The sequence below is a fragment of the Emys orbicularis genome, chromosome 6, assembly GCF_028017835.1.
Source record: "Emys orbicularis isolate rEmyOrb1 chromosome 6, rEmyOrb1.hap1, whole genome shotgun sequence".
Lineage (NCBI taxonomy): Eukaryota > Metazoa > Chordata > Testudines > Emydidae > Emys > Emys orbicularis.
Window position 1 is genome coordinate 93,373,187 of NC_088688.1, and position 20,759 is coordinate 93,393,945.

Genomic DNA, 20,759 nt, shown 5'->3' on the forward strand with positions numbered 1-20,759 from the left:
ATGTGCAAGTCTTGATCCGGTGGGCAGCCTCTGAGCAAGCCTACTGGTTTCGGTCCCATTCAAAATCCAGCCAGAGAAGGAGGAGGAAGTGGCACTTAACTTTTGTCTAATTTTTAGTCCAGTGGTTAGAGCACTCACCGGGGGTGTCGAAGACCCACCGTCAATTCCCCTCTCTCTGCCGGAAGGGGGGAAAGGATTTGAACAGGGATCTCTCCCATCTCTCAATAGAGTGCTCTAACCACTGTTTTATGGGATATTCTGATGTGGGGCTCCCACAGCATCTCCTATTGAAACTGTTCCATTGTGGCTCAATAATGAAATAGTGATTGGAGCAGGGGGCCTGGACTCGGCAACTCCCACCTCCTGTCCTAACTACTGGATTACAAAGTCATTCTCACTCTGTAGCCCAATGACTGTTCCACTGTGGATAAATACTTACATGGTAATTGGGGCAGAGAGAGAGAATGACTCTAGTCAGTGGCTAGGACACCCACAGGGATAGCAGTGTTGTACATGTGATTTTCTAGGCATTTCTTTGCTCAGCATTGCAGCGCTTGAGGATATGCCTACACTGCAAAAAAGACTTGCAGCAGCAAGTCTCAGGGACTGGATCAACAGACTGGGCTCACACTACAGGGCTAAAAATAGCAATGGAGATGTTTGGGCCCGACTGGAACCCGGGGCTATGAGAAACCCAGCAAGTGTGAGTGGGTCTCAGGGCCTGGGCTCCAACCCAAGCCCTGCTGTCTAAACTGCTAGCCTGAGTCAGCTGACCCAGGCTCTGAGACTGGCTGCCACAGGTCTCTTTTTGCAGTGTAGATGCACCCTAAATCCCTTTGTGGCTTCCACCCTAAGAGTTTAGAGGATTGGAGCCTTATTGTGTTTTACTACATTCCAAATAAACAGCCGTTCTTTTCTTTCCTAGTTCTCAGCAGACATAGGGCAAACAAGCTATATGCTGAAGGCCCACAGTTTTTACACTGCCAGGAGAGAGAATTTTTGAGTGTCTTGGCTAGCTTCACAACTATTCTGAAAAGCACAAAAATGAAGTCCAGAATGCAATTTTAAAAATAGGGTCTAGTTTGGACATGGCCAATTTAAACCAATTCCACCCCTACTGCTCTTTTATCTCCCCAAAATGTGAAAAGCTGGGGTCAAGGAACCTTACCCCCAGATGTTTTGCTATTTTCAAATTCCCACATTTAGAATGTGATCTGTGACCTTCATTGACACCCTGCTCTGAGTGACTCACACATCACCCACCTTTTGGGCCAACTGCTTCATTCGGAACGTGGGTGCTATAGAGGGGAAAAGCGGTTTTAAATGTTTCATCACAAAATCCTTCCTCAGGAGGGTGAGATGCACTGAACCAGGCCTGACGATGCGTCTCCACCGAGGGGGTGCTCACGTGAGCCAGGCTTTTGCACGGCTGCCTGGAGAGTCGTGGGGGAAGCCATGGCTGCCCTCCAGTCCGCAGGTGTAGCCACGCCGGTGGCCAGGAGATGTCACTGTTTTGCTGCAAGCGCCGAGATGTCGCCAAACAGGGCTCACCCCAAGCGGCTGGGAAACTGCTAGTGGCTGAGCCGGCTTTGTAGAGGCAGGGAGGGAGGGGAGAATGCTGCGTTGCCAATGCCAGAAAGAGCCGGGAGGTGTCTTTGTGGGACTTGTTTATCAGTGAAACCTACCCGCCGTCTCTCCCTTTTCCTCAGCTCCCTTGCGCGCTGCGCTGGGCCGGGGAAGCAGCAGCAGCCGCCTGAGCTCAGAGGCTGGGCGGCGGCAGGGATCATGGCTGCTCCTCAGCAGCACCAGCTCCTGCAGTACAGCGTGAAGCTGCTGTTGGTGAGCGAGGAGCAGCTGCGGGGGGGGCTGCAGCTTGCCAGCCCCAACCAGGGCGCGCTCCAGCTGGCGGTGCAGCCGGGCGAGGAGGATGCAGACGTGACTGTGACAGACGGTGAAGTATTGAGCACGCGCGGTTGTGAGGATGCGTGGGTGGGTTGGTGGCTGTCGCGGGCGGGGGGTCGCTCCTGACAAGGCAGCTCATGGGGAGCGCCCGGCTTGCTGGTGAAAGCTGTTTTCCATCCTTTCTCCCGCCGTGGGAGTGAGCTCCCTGCCCGGCGAGCAGGGTCCCGCTTGCCCCGGGGCTCGCCCCTGCAGGGGCAGGGCTTGCTTTGCACGAGGAACTCTCCCCTGGAGGGCGTGTGCGCGCACTGGGCAGCTCGGCGCAGCCCGTCTTCGTTTGCGCGGCTGCTGCGCCGAGCGCAGCTTGGGCGGCTGCTCTGACCGCGGGAATCCCTCTCCCCCCGCGGCAGGCAGCACAACTTGTTGCAGAGGGTCTGTGTCTCTAGACTCACGCTGAGGCCGAGATCCGGTGTAATGACTGCGGCCACCTGATTTTCATGTTCAGTTGCAGGACAGAAGTTTCTTCCTGCGTAGTCAGTAGTTGCCTTGTCCGCAGTGCACTGAGCCCCTTCTTGAGTCAGTTACTCCATGCACCATTCTGGGCTTCAGGTGCTGTAACAGTGACTGAATGGAGGAGAACATGACTTAGCATCTGGTGAAGAAACTGCATTTTGTCTGCTTTTGAGGCAGGGCTGTTCCTTTATTCTGTGTACCTCCTGTCGTTGGGGGTCCCTTGTTACTCCTGCAGTACAAGTAATAAATAACAATACTGTGGTGATGAGCGCAATAGCAATGTTTGGGGAGAGACGCTGCAGCTGGACAGGCGCTGTGACTCCATTTGTTTGTACAGCACCAAACCCCGCTGATAATAGTGGGGTAAATGGTATTATCTATCTCACAATGTCCTACGAAGTAATGGATTAGATACAGGTTCTTACTGTGACTTTAGTGAAAACATAGCTGCCATTATGTGCTTGTAAATAGCACATAGGACCTTTTGATATCAACTAATTTTATGGAGGGAAAGTATTGGCCGGAATGTCAGGGTTGTTCCCCCTACTGTTTTATTTTAAGTGTGTGCTATGGGATTTTTAACGTTAACCAGACATAGATAGAATAGGTCTTTGTTTAACATCCTTGAAGGAGAAGCTCTTGATTCCTCCCTAGACAGGAGGGTAAAAGCAACGAAATTGAAGGGGGGTCGGGGGCAAACCATTCCCTGGATGCATTAACTTGACTCTGTGTTTATGTTAACACTTAAAACTTCTCACACACTTGTTCCCTGTGTTAGTCTGGTTGTAATGCTGCAAGGCAATGTATCAAAGCCATGTCCAACCACTGTTAGCTGTGGTGTTCAATTAGTCTCATAAATAAAATCCAAGAAAATACTTCCCTTTTTCCATACATTGTGAATGGCAAGGATCAGCCCTCCAATCACTTCTTATTGTTGTCTGCAAATGTGTCATCCTATTTTAGGATTCAAAAGGGGCAAGCACAGGTAAAGGGTTAATCTGTGCACATGCTCTGTCAAAATGTAAAGAGAACTTTGGTCACTTTGTCCAATGCATGGTGTATTTTATACACTTATTTGCTAGTACGTTAGGCTTTCAATAAGAAAAAAAACTGGGGGAAGGGATCTGGGGCTAGGGAGAGCACAGTAAAAAAAAAAAAAAAACTTTGAAAGTGTAATGGCTACAAAAGGAAAATGAGTGCTATCAGTTAGCAAAGCAAATGAACCCTGGGACTATCCTGCAATGTGTTGAGCACCCTTAACTCCCATTGGCACTTTGGAAGACTAGGCCCAAAAAGTGCTGAAAGGGAGTGTGAGACTAGCTGGTACAGCAGATTAAGATCCTGTTTGGGTCAATAGTGTAAATCAGTCTGATCTCATCCTAATTGTTAGTAGATACCTGTCCATGTTACTAAACAATCAGATAATGTAGCATTTGTCCGTCTCTCTCTCTCTCCAAAACTGACCATAGGTAAGGATAGTAAGATGGTATGGACTGGGATTTAGAGGTCCATTGTTTGGAAGATTGGATATCACCTATCTGACTGGTTATGTCCATTTTATGCCTCAGATACGCTTGGCTTTTATAAGCACTGACAATCATCATCCATTAAATACACTGGATTTTATTTTTCTACCAGCATTTAAAGTTAACAGATATTTGAATTGGAAAAGGATCATGTGACCCAACTGAAAACTTGAAAAATACAATGAAGACATTGTTTTGATCAAGTCTAGGTTTTTAAACAGCCTTTGAAGTCCATAACAAATCCCAAACCCTTTTATGCTGCTTTGGTTTCTCTGCTGCTGATCCAATTCACAGATTTGTCCCGGTGCTGCCATGCTAATCTAATAAAGGCTGGCATTTACATGTGATACTTGGACAGAATTGAAGCCTGATCCTCCCAGCCTTTACTCACCAAAGGCAGTTCCTTAATCATGCAAGTGTTTGACTTCGGTGAGGACTACTCATGTGAGTACAGGATCAGGCTCCAGTTTATTAAGGGCTCAATTATGGCTTTTGGACACTGACTAGCATTGGGGGCAGTACCATCCTTGGCAAAAGAGGGGAATACATCCACAACTGTAGCTCTTTAGATGGCTTGCACATCTTGCCTGTCCTCACCTCCTGCACATTCACAGGGCACCCTAAGCACTGTCAGACCAGGTGTGAGGTGAGATTCTTTTTAGAGCCATATGGCAGTTTTATCATTTGCTGCTTGAGCAGTTACTGTATTAGGAGAGAGATTAAGATTGCAAACACATCTGTTGTGTGCCTTATTTTAGCCCCCTATGACTTTGGCTGTTAGAATTGATTTGGGCTGAAAGTTGTCACATTTACTTTAAAAGATAAGGACGACTTTTCTGTTAAGGTTGAATAAAATTGGTCATGATGTGTCTTCTCTTTACAAAATAGGTTATTTTAAAAGACATAATGCTGACTTGAAATCTTGACTTGTTTCTTAGGGTATGTCTACACTACGAGGGTATTTCGATTTCACTTAAATCGAATATGTGGAATCGATATTGCTAAGTCGAACTTGTGTGTCCACACTAAGGACAGTAATTCGACTTTGTGAGTCCACACTAACGGGGAAAGCGTCGACATTGGAAGCGGTGCACTGTGGGCAGCTATCCCACAGTTCCCGCAGTCCCCGCTGCCCATTGGAATTCTGGGTCGAGCCGCCAATGCCTTCTGGGTAAAAAAAAAGGGTCGAGGGTGCTTTTGGGTAATTGTCGTCATCCGTCTGTCAATACCGCCCTCCCTCCCTCCCTGAAAGCGCCGGCGGGAAATCAGTTCGCGCGCTTTTCGGGTCAGTGACAGCGCGGACGCCACAGCACTGCGAGCATGGATCCCGCTGCGATCATCGCTGCAGTTGTGGCACTTGTGAACGCCTCGCAGGTTATCATCCACCTTTCCCAGAGGCAGATGCAGATGAACCAGGCGAGGAGGCTACGGTACCGCGGTGAGGGACTGAACTCTGAGAGGGGCACAGACCTCTCACAAAGTACGGGACCCAGCTCCGAGGACATCACGGTGACAATGGGTCATCTGGATGTTGTGGAACGGCGATTCTGGGCACGGGAAACAAGCACTGACTGGTGGGACCGCATAGTGCTGCAGGTCTGGGACGAATCCCAGTGGCTGCGAAACTTTCGCATGCGGAAGGGGACTTTCCTGGAACTTTGTGAGTTGCTGTCACCTGCCCTGAAGCGCAATGACACCCGGATGCAAGCAGCCCTGACTGTCCAGAAGCGAGTGGCCATAGCCCTCTGGAAGCTTGCAACGCCGGACAGCTACCGGTCTGTCGCGAACCAGTTTGGCGTGGGCAAATCTACCGTGGGGGTTGTTGTGATGCAAGTAGCCAAGGCAATCGTCAAGGTACTGCTCTCAAAGGTAGTGACCCTGGGAAACGTGGAGGTCATCATAGATGGCTTCGCCGCGATGGGATTCCCAAACTGCGGTGGGGCTATAGATGGAACTCACATCCCTATCCTGGGACCGGACCACCAGGCCAGCCAGTACATCAACCGAAAGGGCTACTTTTCAATGGTGCTGCAAGCACTGGTGGACCACAGGGGACGTTTTACCAACATCAACGTCGGATGGCCGGGCAAGGTTCATGACGCTCGCGTCTTCAGGAACTCTGGTCTGTTTAGACGGCTGCAGGAAGGTATTTACTTCCCGGACCACAAAATAACTCTTGGGGATGTGGAGATGCCTACAGTGATCCTTGGGGACCCAGCCTACCCGCTAATGCCCTGGCTCACGAAGCCCTACACTGGCGCCCTGGACTCTGAAAAAGAACTCTTCAACTACCGGCTGAGCAAGTGCAGAATGGTGGTGGAGTGTGCTTTTGGACGTCTCAAGGGGAGATGGAGAAGCTTACTCACTCGCTGTGATCTCAGCGAAACCAATATCCCCATTGTTATAGCTGCTTGCTGTGTGCTCCACAATCTGTGTGAGAGCAAGGGGGAGACCTTTATGGCGGGGTGGGAGGTTGAGGCAAATAGCCTGGCATCTGATTACGCCCAGCCAGACAGCCGGGCGATTAGAAGAGCACAGCGGGACGCGCTGTGCATCCGGGAGGCTTTGAAAGCCTGGTTCCACACTGAGCAGGGTGACCAGTGACTTTAAAGTTTCTGGACAGAGAAGCTGAACCTGCCCCCGTTTCTTTACCCAGTTAAGGATGACTATCCTCTCCAGTTACAGACCCCCTCCACCCCCTTCCAAAAAAATAAATTTAGTTTTATTTTGTTAATGAACACCGTTGTCTTTATTACTGTTTTCGCGGGAATGTTTGAAACCTGGGACGCAGACTGTGGTGGGGAGCGGGTGTAGTGTACTGATGCAAATGATCCTTCTAAACTCCAGGAATGACAGGAATCGCAGTGGCGGATTGGTTGTTTCCACGGAGCCTGCCAGCCCTCCTGAGCGGGACTGCGTGTATGTGGGGGCTATGTGACTTTATGGCAGGGGGAGGAGGGTTACAGATCCCCTGCTGCGTGGCTCTGTGATCCAGGACAAGGACCGCTGCATAACATCTGTAACTGCCCTCCCCCGCCACAAAGTCACAGAGCAACCCCCCCACCCCCACCCCACGCACAGAACATGAAAACCACCTCCCAGACTGACCAGGGTAACTAGTCAGTGCACTGTGTATGTGCCCTGCTGCTGGACCTGCCCCCGCCTCTGTAGCCTGCTAAAGGTGAATGTCCTGTCCAATTACCAAGCCCCTTCCCCCCCTGCAGACAGACTCTCCCTCAAAACAGCATGACTGAAACAGTAATGAACAAAAACGTATTTTTTATTAACAACCACACATGAAACTGGGGGGTGAAACTTGGACGGGGGCTTGCTTGAGGCGGCCAGGAAAGGACTTTTCAAATTTTGGGGAATGACAGCCTTCTGGTGCTTGAGCAGTCTGCAGGGGTGGAGTGAGAGTTTTCACGGACTCTCCCGCCCCTCCTTCTTTGGGCGAGGGGGGTATGGGACTTGGTGGCGGGGGAGTGCGGTTCCTGATAGACTGCAGCGGGGCTCTGTCCTCCTGCCTCCGTTCCTGCAGAACATCAACAAGGCGCCGGAGCGTGTCCGTTTGCTCCCTCAGAAGTCCAAGCAGCGTTTGAGTCGCCTGCTGGTCTTCCTGCCGCCACCTCTCCTCACGGTCCATGTGTATCCGGTGCATTTGGGACAAATTCTCCCTCCACTGGTTATGCTGTGCTGCCTGGGCTCGGGAGCAGCCCATAAGTTCAGAGAACATGTCCTCTCGCGTCTTCTTCTTCCTCCGCCTAATGTGCGCTAGCCTCTGGGAGTGTGATTCCAGGCTGGGTTGGGAGACAGTTGCAGATGTGGCTGTGGGAATGAGGAAAAGGCAGTGAATTCCTCCGAAAGATAAATGTAGTTGTGAATCAAGAACCTTGATTCACAAGAACATAGTCTTTCTCCGTGAACAAGACCATGAACCACACCTATCACATGCGCACTGAGGACAAGGTCGAATTTTCGAACCTCGCCTTCAGTGCCTGGGCTTTTGCACTGCCGATCTGGGAACCGGGGCAGGACACGGTACTCTCTGTAGCAGGCAAAGATGGTAAGCCGTAGACTTGTTGCAGATTAAAACTTTAGGAGTACCACTGGCCACCTTTCACATTGAAAGCAATGCCAGTCTGTGCTGCCATCAGTCGGCCAAGCAAGAACTGTGGCCCTGTCCCACCCCCTCGCGGATGTGCCAGGGAAAGATCCCTGGATGCTGACCCTCTCCTGCCCCCACCGCGTGGCTGTAAACCAGCGGTCACAGTTCTGTAAAGGAACTTGTTGCAAGCAGTCCCAATACTAACAGTCCCCTACCTAATTCAAAGCAGGTTGTCATGACCGACATCACCCTCATGAGGATCCCGGACAACGAGATCCGGAGGATGCTTCGAGAAAGCATGCAGAGACCGGGGCCCTATTCCGCCATGATCTGCAAGGCGCTGATTCCAGAGTACCTGCTTGTCTCCTGGCGCGGGAACGTCTCTTACTTTGGAGGACCAAGTAAAGCCGCTCTCCCAAGGAACCTGATGAACAGGCTATCCCTTTACCTCCAGGAGAGCTTTGTTGAGATGTCTGTGGAGGACTACTGCTCTATCCCCGGACATATAGACTGGCTTTTCATATAGCTGCAGTAGCAGCGACAAAAGAGTGGAGCAGCTTGGGCAGCACACTCATGCAGAACCGGACACTGTTTGATTTTTTTACAAATACTTGTTACTGATTATTTAAGCGCCCAGGGGGAAGAAATCATGAATCAAAGATTGTTATTAGTATTAATATTCTAGTTTTGTACAAAATAAAGGTTTATATGTTTAAAGCACTTACCGCTGGATCCTTCCCCTGAATCTGTGTCCGGGTTACATGCTGGGGAGGGTTGGTAGGGGATCTCTGTAAGGGTGATGAAGAGCTCCTGGCTGTCGGGGAAATCAGCTTGGTAAGCGCTGCCAACTGCCTCGTCCTCCTCATCTCCTTCCTCATCTTCCCCGTCCGCTAACATGTCTGAGGAACCGGCCGTGGACAATATCCCATCCTCAGAGTCCACGGTCAGTGGTGGGGTAGTGGTGGCGGCCGCACCAAGGATGGAATGCAGTGCCTCGTAGAAACGGGATGTGTGGGGCTGGGATCCGGAGCGTCCGTTTGCCTGTTTGGTCTTCTGATAGCCTTGTCTCAGCTCCTTGATTTTCACGCGGCACTGTGTTGCATCCCGGCTGTATCCTCTCTCTGCCATGGCTTTCGAGATCTTCTCATAGATCTTTGCGTTCCGTCTTTTGGAGCGCAGCTCGGAAAGCACGGACTCATCGCCCCACACAGCGATGAGATCCAAGACTTCCCAATCAGTCCATGCTGGGGCCCTCTTTCTATTCTGGGATTGCACGGCCATCTCGGCTGGAGAGCTCTGCATCGTTGCCACTGCTGCTGAGCTCGCCACGCTGTCCAAACAGGAAATGAGATTCAAACTGCCCAGACAGGAAAAGGAATTCAAATTTTCCCGGGCCTTTTCCTGTGTGGCTGGTCAGAGCATCCGAGCTCGGACTGCTGTCCAGAGCGTCAACAGAGTGGTGCACTGTGGGATAGCTCCCGGAGCTATTAGCGTCGATTTCCATCCACACCAAGCCTAATTCGATATGGCCATGTCGAATTTAGCACTACTCCCCTCGTTGGGGAGGAGTACAGAAGTCGAATTTAAGAGCCCTCTATGTCGAACTAAATAGCCTCGTGGTGTGGACGGGTGCAGGGTTAATTCGATTTAACGGTGCTAAATTCGACATAAACACCTAGTGTAGACCAGGCCTTAGTGTCTCTGTAGCTCAAAAATGACTTCTAACCCATCAAACTTTCTGTGTGACTAAATTTTCTTCCAAAATTGTGCAAAGGCTAAGTTTAGGCAAAAAGTTGTAATTCAGCAAACTTATTAATATTTGTTGTAATGATTATTGTGTATGAGTACTTTGCCCTCTGGTGGATGGTTTCAGCTTAGAGCAAATATTAAGGTTCCTCCTCTATTTAACCAAGGTAGAAGGCTTTCTCTTAGCTCAAGGAGTAGCAGACTGGTTTTTCTGGTGCTTAAGAACCAGGGTTCTGTTCTGGTCTTTGCAGACTTGCGTGGTTTGTCTATTAATTGTAGGCTTTATTTGTAGCAATGGCTTCATTGTAGAATGGCACACTATTTTTTTCTTCAAAGTGTAAAGGAAAATTGGTTACCCTGTCTTTGAGCTACAGATGATTAAAAATGACTGTCAATATGGAGGCACTCTGTAGCAGCAGATCTGTAGTTATAACAGAGCCCTGATTTCCAACATAAGTCCTGTCATCACGTCCATTTATTCTGTTCTATCTGGGTTTTATACCATGCTCATCATCTTATCCGAGTGCTTTCCAGTAGTGCATTAAGCATCACGACAACTTCTGTCATGTGTTTGTTCTCTTATCCTTTCCCTCAGTGGAGGAGTGGGTGCACAGTGGAGTGTTTTGGAATTTTTTATAATATATATACACACACACACGTTGCTATATGTTTATGCTAGAGAAGGCAACATTGAAGAGGTGTACCCTGCATTTGGAGCGGAAGGGGGTGAGGTTTGTGATGGTCCTTAGTTCCTGTGGGAGTCCATTCCACAGTCTTGGGCCAGCCCCTGAGGAAGCACCGTCTCCTGCACAGAGGAGCTTTACATTTCCTGTAGAGAGTTCCATTATACCACAGGTGCAAAGTTGTTGACTTCTAACATTGCACAGGGCAAGTAATTTTGTGATCACTAGACCATTTGTTCAAAACCTTGGAAGTCTATTACTCCTACCATTGTTAAGTTATGAATGATTAAAAACTTGACATTTTATTCTGAGTCCACTTTTGGGGAGAGGGTCGTCCCTCTAGCTAAAAACAGCTTGATTGCAAATCTTCAAACTTTACACACAGTCACATACCACTAACATGTAAAGCATAGGCTAATTGAATTTAAATGTTGGAAATTATTTACCAATATAGACCTTGCAGCTTTAATTAAAGCATGTACAGTATACCAATGTGAAGTCTGCGTGGCACAACAGATGCTTTATAAAGTCTGTGCAGAAGTGGAGGGGTCATGGGAATGCTGAAGATACGTTGCCATATGCAACGTAGGAGCTAAAGGAGGGGAGCATAAACACAGGTATTCTGCAGAGCTCCAAAGCTGTGCCAGAAAATGGAAGCCATAGGGAGCCAGAGATCCTGTGGAGCTCATGAGCTTTGCTGGACAGTGTGAGCTTGGGGCAACAGGGACTTGTAGTCATGCCCAGATTGCATTTTGGAATGGCGGGAGAGAAGACACTGTGGAGCTACTAAGCTCTATATTGGCCTAGTAAGTTTTTTGTTGCTGTTATTTTTGTTTTTTGTAAACAGGGAAGTTAAATAAAAAACTTGGTTCCTCAATCTTGATTAATGTTGCTCTGCTACATATGTATACCAAGGAATGTTAGAGTTAAAAAATAAATAAATCTTAACCAATGAGGCAGTGTAGCCTAGTGGATAGAGCACTGCACTGGGACTTAGCAGACCTGGGATTCTATTCCCACCTCTGCCAATAAACTTTTGGGTGACGTTAGGCAAGTCACTTCATTGCTCTGTGCCTCAGTTTCTCCATATGTAAAATGGCGATAATGATACTTCCATTGAAAAGCACTTTGAGATTTATTGATGACAAGTACTATATAATAGTACTGTTAATAAGAGTATTAAGTATAATTATTTAGCTGCTCACTTACAAGGGAAGGTAGAAAAATGTTCAGATACTTTCTTGGTCCTTAAAACTCTTGGGTAAGTGTACATATAAAACATTTACATCACCTATTCAAAAAAATAACTGTAACTCTGTCCCTCTTTGGCTTCCCACTATCCATCTAGCAAGGATATGCTTCTGTTAACTGTAGTATATAGGAATTGGGTAGCATCCCTTTGGGAGCCCTCTACTGGGCCTTCATATCTTCAATTGCAGAAGCAGCAGGTATCTAACAGAGTAGCTAAATTTTATATATATATATAAGGAGAGGCGGGGAGAGAGAGAGACTCACTCTCTGACTGGGGGGTGGAGGGGCGGTAGCAAATACAGTTACTTGAAGTCCAATTGTGTCCATATGGCTTCATCATATCCTTAATGCTGTGTAGAGAGCAAAGACATAATACTAACCATATTTTTGTATGCTGACCATGACTAGAGCTCATCAGAGAAGAGGCAGATTTGTCAAACCCATAAAGTTTCATGAAACTCTTTGGATTCAATGAATTTTCATTGTACCACAGGCAGGGTTCCAATGGAACCCTGTCCATCAGGTAGGTTTCATTTGGAAACTTGCCTGGTTTCCTGCCAGATCGCCTGGAGGGCTGCTGTGGAGCCCAGACTTCCAGGGTCTGTGGCTGCAGGGCAGCCCCGCCATGCCAAAACTTTCAGGAACCTGGGGATTGGTTCCCAGATGTGTAGCAGGGATCCTGGAAGTCCTGAGATGGGCTCCTAAGGAGCATAATTATTTTCAGAAATGCCACGTGGTTGGTGTTTCTGAAACAAAAGGTTTTCTGAATTTCCAGTTCATGGCAAATTGTGAACCAGAAATCCCAAGTTTTGGCTAGTTCTAATGGTGAATCAAAATGTAATACATACTGTAAACATGTTGACTCTCTTCTCTCTAGTATGGTAATTAGATAATGTTCTATCTTGCTGTGATGAACAGGTGTGTGGCCTGTATTTATAGAGTGGATTGGATGTAGGTGAACATGTATACTGTGTCCAGAAGGGGACAGACTTTTTGACTCTTATTCAAAGGGTGAATAGTGGGATTTCCAGCCATTATAGGGAAAGTGGATGTAGCAGATTGACTTTTTGCATATGGCTGGGATGGTGGGGTGGGGAAAAGGTGCATTGCTTCTGAAATGTACATGGAAAATAAGATGTGACCTATTTTAATCTCTAGACCATGTGGGGTAGGTGGGTGGGGAGGCTCAAATCTCTGGTCTTTATATGGATAGTAACAAGCAAGATACATTCATGAATATTTGTGAAGTGCTTAGGTACTATGATGATGGGGCCCATAAGAACATAAAGATGATGTCGTCTCTGGCTAATTATGGGAGAGTGAACTTATAGGGGTACGTCTATGCTTACCTCCGGGTCCAGCGGTAAGCAATCGATCTTCTGGGATTGATTTATCGCGTCTTGTCTAGACGTGATAAATCGATCCCGGATCGATCCCGGAAGTGCTCGCTGTCGACGCCGGTACTCCTGCTCCGCGAGAGGAGTACGCGGAGTCGACGGGGGATTTTTTATTAACGTAGCTGAAGTTGCGTATCTTAGTTCGAAGTGGGGGGTTAGTGTGGACCAGGGTGTGGTTGCATGTGGGCCATATGTTGTGGTTGGTAGTTTGCCAGAGTTTGTAGTCTTTATGATAATGTAGGATGGCTAAGCTGGGTGGCAATGTGTGTCTGGTGTTTTAGGCTGAGACAAAAGAGGTATATGGAGGTGGAAAAGATTTTTAGGCTGAGACAAGAGAGGTATATGGAGGTGGAAAAGATTTTTTTTTTCGAATATGTGATTTGATTTTACAATAGTACAGTGGAATTGTATGTATGATCTATGAGTGATTTTGAATATTTTAGTACTGCCTACCTCGGTGTTCAAAAATCATGAGTGACTTAAAATCATGAGGTTATTTTTTTAATCATCAATGTTGCCCCTCCCCCCCCTTCTGTTTTCTGAGACTTTAGGATTCACTCACTTCATGATCAGCTTTTTTCCATAACCATGAGGGGTAGAAATGTTTTTAAATAAATGAAAGCTGAGATTCTCATGCAATTTCTGGTTTGCAGCTTCTGGAGATATCCCCAAAATCACAAGATTTATGATAAAATCACAAGAGTTTGCAATATTTAATATTTCTCTACCCACCCTTAAATGTTTATTTCCATGCTTCAGAAGTTGTAGGATTTGGCGGGGCGGGAGGGGGTGTTCCCCCGTAACACTCCTTGATATACAAAGAAATAGCAACCTTAAATTCAAGCCAGCAAAGCTTTGAACATTCTAAAGCAAATTTTTAATGAGACTAGAGTGTGCTTTTTTATAGAATCACAATATTATTGTCAAGTTATTTAAAATAAGAAAGAGAACATGCTTGTTTTGGTTTAGAAACAAACTACATAGTTCAAAAAGCAAAGTGAAGACTGTGCAGCCATGTAGTTCCCAAATTTGACTCATTTTAAAATAGTTAAAATCTTGCATCCTTCTCTTATCTAACTACTACAATCTGTTATTTTATGGAGGTGTGCGGAATCAATATTTAACTGCTGTGAAAGACCACTAGCCAGTACTTTTGAGATCAAGGTTTTATATTTTTAAAAAATCACTCTGATTGCATTGTAGTAATTAAAATAAGCTTTAATGCTTACACTGCAAAAATACAGTGTAAAATTTCAGAAGCTGGATATTAAAATTTCTTTTTCTTACCCTACTGATGATGTCGTGCCTTATACAAATGTTTAATTTGTATCATTTTACAAATACAACTAACATTAACTTGCACACTTCATAGGTGGGTTCATATTTCAAGATGCCAAGCGCTCCTGCAAAGTGTTGAGTACCTTCAACTCCCACTGACTTTAATGGAATTGAGTGTGTTGTGCACTTTGTAGGATTGAGCCCCCAGTGTCTTCACGACAAAACAGCTCTGAATAGGATTTGTGAGAGAACTGGTGCTGCATCTACTCGTTATTTCTGTATCAAAGTGGAGGGAATGAGTGGAAGTGAATGATACATCGACTGTTCCCCAGATGAATTCATTTTGATTTTTGTTACCAGAATGGGAAATAAAATTCTTACAATTTTAGGGCTGTTTTTGTAACAAAAAGTTAAAGACTGTGAACCAGGGTAACTTAAATCATATTACATTTTCTGGCTTTATAGAATGTATAGGAAAATGCAGTAGTGCTGTCTAGCAAATATATTTAATTATATTTGAAGTACACATAAGAATGATAGCCTAAATGGTGGAAACAGTTTTATTCACAGGACCTGCATTGCATAGTGTATAGGAGCCAAAAGTGAACTGGATGACGAGGCTTGTTTGTTTCGACCAGAAAGAAAAAAATTCCTCTACTAAACACTGCTGCTTTTCTTTTTTCTCCCTGACAGTAGTTACACTTAAACTATCCTATCTTACTCAAAACAGACTTCCCAATTCAGAGACTGGTAGCCTCATGCTAGTCGAAATTCACATCTGGAATAAGTATGCATTTTGTTCTTTGTATATTTTGTGAGTTTTGGGGGAGGGGGAAAGAGAAAGTTGTGTAAATTGAAGAGAGGAGACTTGAGGATAACTGAAATATATTTCTGTTCTATTGGTTGTTAGTGTGAGTTTACTTTTTAATTTTTTTTAGCTTTTTGTTATTTTTAAAAGTATGGGCATCTGAGAGTGGTCTTGAATTACAAGACAATCAGTAGAACATTAACCAAAAAGGAAATCACCAAGGGAAGTACATTAGGCCAATCAAAAACCTATTCACAGCTCCACATAAACATTGCATAGGACAAATTCCTATTTCAATCAAAGACATAGTTTGAAGTCTAATAAATGCTCTGTTGATTTGCTTCAATTCAGTAATCAGGAAGATAAGAATTTATAGTGATTTTCAAAACTACAGTCTTTCCTCCAAGTGCTAGTTTTACAGTTAAGATTTCAGAAGTAAGCTGTGGGAACACAAATTTGTACTCCATCATAAAAAGAGGGAGATAACTAAGTATCATGTTTAGTATTAAGTTTTGCTGGAAAAAAAAACTTGCATGTTGAGCAGAAAGGTTTTACAAATGCTTCACTTGAAAATTGAAACATTAGTCTTACAGAACTGGGTCTTAAGTTTGGGAAATTATTAAGCCTTTTTTTCCCCTTTTGATTATTTTTTTTAAAAATGCAACTTCTGAGAATATTGAAAATAAGGTGTAGGGTTCTGGAAAGGTCCCTGCTCTGTATACCAGTCTCTCTCAAAAAGTTTGAACTGAGACAAATTAAAAGTCTTTTGGCTAACTCAGGATTAAATTTTTCATCCAACAGTTTTCAAATAATTTGAGCATTGAGGTAAAAAGATTATTTTTAGTATTCTTTTTTTTTTTTTTTTTTTTTTTTTTTTTTAAAGCCTATTGGCTATAGACTGCAGACACTGGACTTTTTTCCAGGGCTTTCAATCTCAGAAGCAACATAACATTGTCTGGTACTAATGTTTTCAATAACATTTATTTTATATTTAAATATAGCATAATTTGATATCTTAAGTGTTCCCTTTGTTCTGCTGAAGCTTCCAACTTCTGAATCTTTGGAGAAATAGTATCCAACTTTGATCCATTTTTTTAATGAGGTGATATAAATTGTTTAAGGTATCCTCCTCCTCTGCAGGGGTTTGGTCTTCTGCCCACAGAAGTAGATGGTAAAACTCACACTGACTTCAGTAGTGCATGATCGTCTCTCAGTCATGAGAGAAGCCAAACCTATAAACCAGCTAGATTAGGGCAGAAAGGTGGAGGAAGTGTGTGTGTGTGTGTGTGTGTGTGTGTTTGGGGGGACGGGGGGACGGACAGTACTATCTCAGAGGCTACATTGACTAAAGAAGTTCCTCACCACCTCCGCCATTGTTGATACCTGTTTTATTGATTTCAAGAGTCAAAAGAGTTTAAGGTGTTGTAAATCTTTTCACTGTCCAACATTGTTTCAATGTTACAATTCATTTTCTGGAGGCGCTGCTTCACTCCGTTTTTTGGCAAACACCCAAAAGTACTTATTTTAAAGTTAGAAGGTTATTGATTAAAATGCAAGAAAGAACAAGAAACAAAACAAGAACTTTGAAACTGAAATTGAGTAATTATGCAAAACGAATGTAATTACAACCTATTAAAGTCTTTCTTCTTTTGGAGGCAAAATATTAGTTTTTTTATTTTACTAACAACCTTTCCTTGATGAAAAGGAAAGGGTTAGAGTAAAAGTAAGTCATGATGTATGAAGGGTATTTACTTTTCCAGTTTTAACAGACAGACACAAGGTGAAAAAGAGAGGGGATAGAAAAGATGGTTGGGAGGGGGGGGGTTGAATAAGGCTTTTGTCCATGTTCTTGGAACGCTAGTCAGTCATGAATGGATGCTTTAGTCTGGCACGCTGGCCACAACACCTGTTGCTCTGGACCCTGGCTCACATTCCAGTCAGGAATGTCATTTGGTTGGCCACCTTCTTCTCAGACAAAGCAGGGCTGGATGGCCCATCTCATCTTGCTGTGCTGACGAATGCAATGCAATTGATTTTAGGATTTGATGAAAAGCTGAGAGAGAGGACAGGAGGAAGAATGGTTGGGCAGAAAATACCACAATTATGTATCCTTACTGATGGGCTGAGGACAGGATATCATGATGATATGATGACTTTCAGGACTCGCAGCCCGGTGAAGAACAAAGTTCCTTAAACAAGAGCAAGACCTGGTGTCCTTCTTCTTGGAAAGAAAATCATTTTGTCTGGTCTCTTCCTTCTGTTTTGGGATCGAGGAACATAAGATGAGAGTTTTTTAAAGTCTTCTTGTAAGAAGCCCCACAAAAGGGAGTGGGTTGAAAAATGGGCATCCTAGTTCATCTCATTATTTCAATTAACCAATTTAACTCACTTGCGTAAGGCCAAACTTGGCATAGGTAACTTTGTTTCCATGATTTTTTTATTTATTAAATTCAACCTCACAATCCTTGAGCTACGGCAGCTAGAGCTTTTATTTGGACTAATTTTAATTTCTCTGGGGGGGTTTTGCACTTGTTTAATAACATTCACTATTAAAAACAACTTGACTTACTTTTTATAGTTAGTTCTCAAGCAGGGCAAAATTATAGGCCCAATTGTTAGAACGTATCTTAGGCCAGATCCTTAGCTGGTGTAAAATTGTCAATACTGAGTAAAGATGAGAAGTATGTAATATGCCAGAAACACGGAAAATATGTAGGATTCCTACCCTTCATTATAATCCTTGGCACAAGAGTGCTAACTACTGTAATTTGCAATAGTGAATTTTTTGAGATATGAAACTAGTTTGAGATGACCAACTCATTTCTCATAGGCCACTAAACACTAATTATAATGATTTTCAGGCAATACTGACCTGAGCTGGATACAAGCAGTTAATCTTGAGGGGACACAGTTCATACTCTGTTACCAGTCCCCTGGGCCATTCATTTCCCCACATCAGATACTTTGATGAACTGCACTATTATTTTACTTCCCCCAAGTAGATATTTAGATTGTTTAATCTCCTGATAAGTTTCAAAACATATAAAACTTACAATTTAGTTATAAACTGAACCAAATTTATCAAATTTGGAAATCTGTATTAGGAACTGAAAAGTAGTTATACATCTATTCTAGTGCTGTAAATACATATGCATTGGCTTTATTAGCAACAACGGTCTGCCCAAGTACAGTAGTGATTGCAAACAGTTCTAAGCAGCAAAGCTGTTGTAGCTTCTTATCTATGTTTTATGCCATGCAAAGCCTCCTTTTTCTTAGTGAGGACAAATGGTTGCTCCTGAAGACTAAGAAAATCATGAAGATGGTACTTTGGGAGTATAATTCAGGCCCTCCCTGGTACTCAGGCTGTATGGAGGCTTATAATTGCTCTTTTCCATGTCTTTCAGAAGTGTCATTGAAGCATAGAGGATTTGTTGGAGGGATTAAACAAATAATTTAAAGGTTGTTTAAATTATCACACCTATTTTAGAGGATTACTTTTTTTCTTTTCTTTTTTCAAGGGGAAACTGCAGGTCCTTTCCATCAGGCAGCTCTTGAAAGGGAGCAGATTAGTCTGTATGAAGGAAGAATTAGTATGGCTGAATGTGGTGCAATTAAAAATAGGAATCTTGAGATTTTCCTGTTTCATAGTTCCATGCCTCCTAATGAGAACAGATCATAACTCAAGACTTTTCAATAACTACATTCTGAAAATTTATTTCCCTTATTTTTCACATAGGCCAAGCTCTTGTTGTCACCTGCATAGGTTTGAAGCATATCTGGCATAACATCTATGTTTATAGTAACCACAATATTAACGATATGTGACCTTTATGTAATCTGGGTAAGTGATCATATTCTCAAAATTTGAAAAACCTTAACGTAGATACCATTAATTCATTCTTAGGTTCAACAATGAGTAGTGTTAAAATGGGATGCTCTAGCTCAGTGGTTCCCAAACTTTAACAGCCCGCGAACCCCTTTCACTAAATTGTGAAATCTCGTGAACCCCCTCCTAAAAATGAATATTTTCAGGGATTTAAGTTTAAATTTCCTCAATGTGATGGATGCCCCAACTGCTGGCCCCGCTCTTCCTGGGGCTCAGGCTGGGGTTTGGGTTGCCGGCTCCCCCGCTGACAGGGGCAGAGCTGGGGCTGCCAGCCCCAACTGCCTGGCCCCAGTCTTCCCAGGGCTTGGGCTGCCAGCCCTGCGTGGGGAGCACTGGGGTTCGGGCTGCCGGCTCCCCCGCTGATGGGGGCAGGGCTCAGGCTGCCAGCCCCAACTGCCTGGCCCTGCTCTCCCTGGGGCTCGGGCTGCTGGCTACCCTGCTGACGGGGGCAGGGCACAGGATGTCAGCCCAAACTGCCCGGTCCCGCTCTCCCTGGGGCTCGGGCTGCCAGCCCCGCGCGGAGCGCTGGGGTTTGGGCTGCCGGCTCCCGCGCCGACTGCCGGGACTCGGGCTGCCAGCCCCAACTGCCCGGCCCCCTCTCCCTGGGGCTCGGGGTGTCTGCCCTGCAACTGGGTCCCACCTGCTGTCTCTAATGCCCGGGGTCTTCTGTCCGCCATTAGTGAAATTTTTCTGGTGAACCCCGTAATGTTCTGCGAACCCCCAGGGGTTCGCGAACCCCAGTTTGGGAACCACTGCTCTAAATGGTGTGCGTTATGTAACTATACCATGCATGTTCTAAGTAGCCAAGACCGTCAGATATAGCTGGCAACCTAAATAGTAAATCTCACATATTCTTCTTGATTAGACTGTGAGTGCACAATAGATACTTAACTTTTTCTTGTGTTGTCTGTACTGTTTCTGCTAGAACAACACAGCCAGATGAATAACAAATACTGGCATGTCAGAACTTCTTAATATAAATCTTCAGGCTTTTCCATTTACAAAAAGAAAAGCCCTAAATCAGATAAACAACTCTTTTTTTAAATTTTTAGTGGGAAATAAGTGAGAACTAGTTAAATCTTTACTGCATTTAGCCATAAAGACAATACTGGTGGTGATCCACAATTATGGGGAATAGAGTTGTGAAAAATCTAGTGCCCCTATAATGCCTTTAGATCCAAAAGGCTAGCTATAAACATTTCTAGCTGTCCACCCTAATCAGCAGTCCTCTTAGAATTGCAGTACAAGAAAAGTGAACATGCACCAGGCTGTGGGGTTATCAATTAATGGTTATCCAGAAACAGCGAGCACTCTTCTTTCTCCTTTATTTCAAACATAGTGGATATAGTGACTGCATTATTTCTTTGAGTGGTTAAAAAAAACCAATCTCACTGGTGAAGGTTAGATGTCAGTGCTGGTTTCATTTCCTATGTTCAGATTTAGGCCTGTTCTGAGGAAAGCACTAGAGCACATACTTAATTTTTTTAAGCATGTCTTTAAGTGCTTTCTTGGCTAGGGTTACTTTGCTGAAGAAAGACCTTGGTTTCCTCATTTATTACAAAAAGAACAGGAGTACTTGTGGCACCTTAGAGACTAACAAATTTATTAGAGCATAAGCTTTCGTGGGCTACAGTCTCTAAGGTGCCACAAGTACTCCTGTTCTTTTT

General features: G+C 44.8%; 1 protein-coding gene across 1 annotated transcript in view; it reads left to right on the forward strand.

The window, feature by feature from the left end:
• Positions 1-1,629: 1,629 nt before the first annotated feature.
• LOC135880312 (histone-arginine methyltransferase CARM1-like) overlaps positions 1,630-20,759 on the forward strand; it is a 129,259-nt gene continuing 110,129 nt past the window's right edge. Inside the window, exon 1 of the mRNA XM_065406572.1 lies at positions 1,630-1,951. Within this exon, the coding sequence (XP_065262644.1) occupies positions 1,630-1,951 (322 nt within the window). The remainder of the gene's footprint in view (positions 1,952-20,759) is intronic.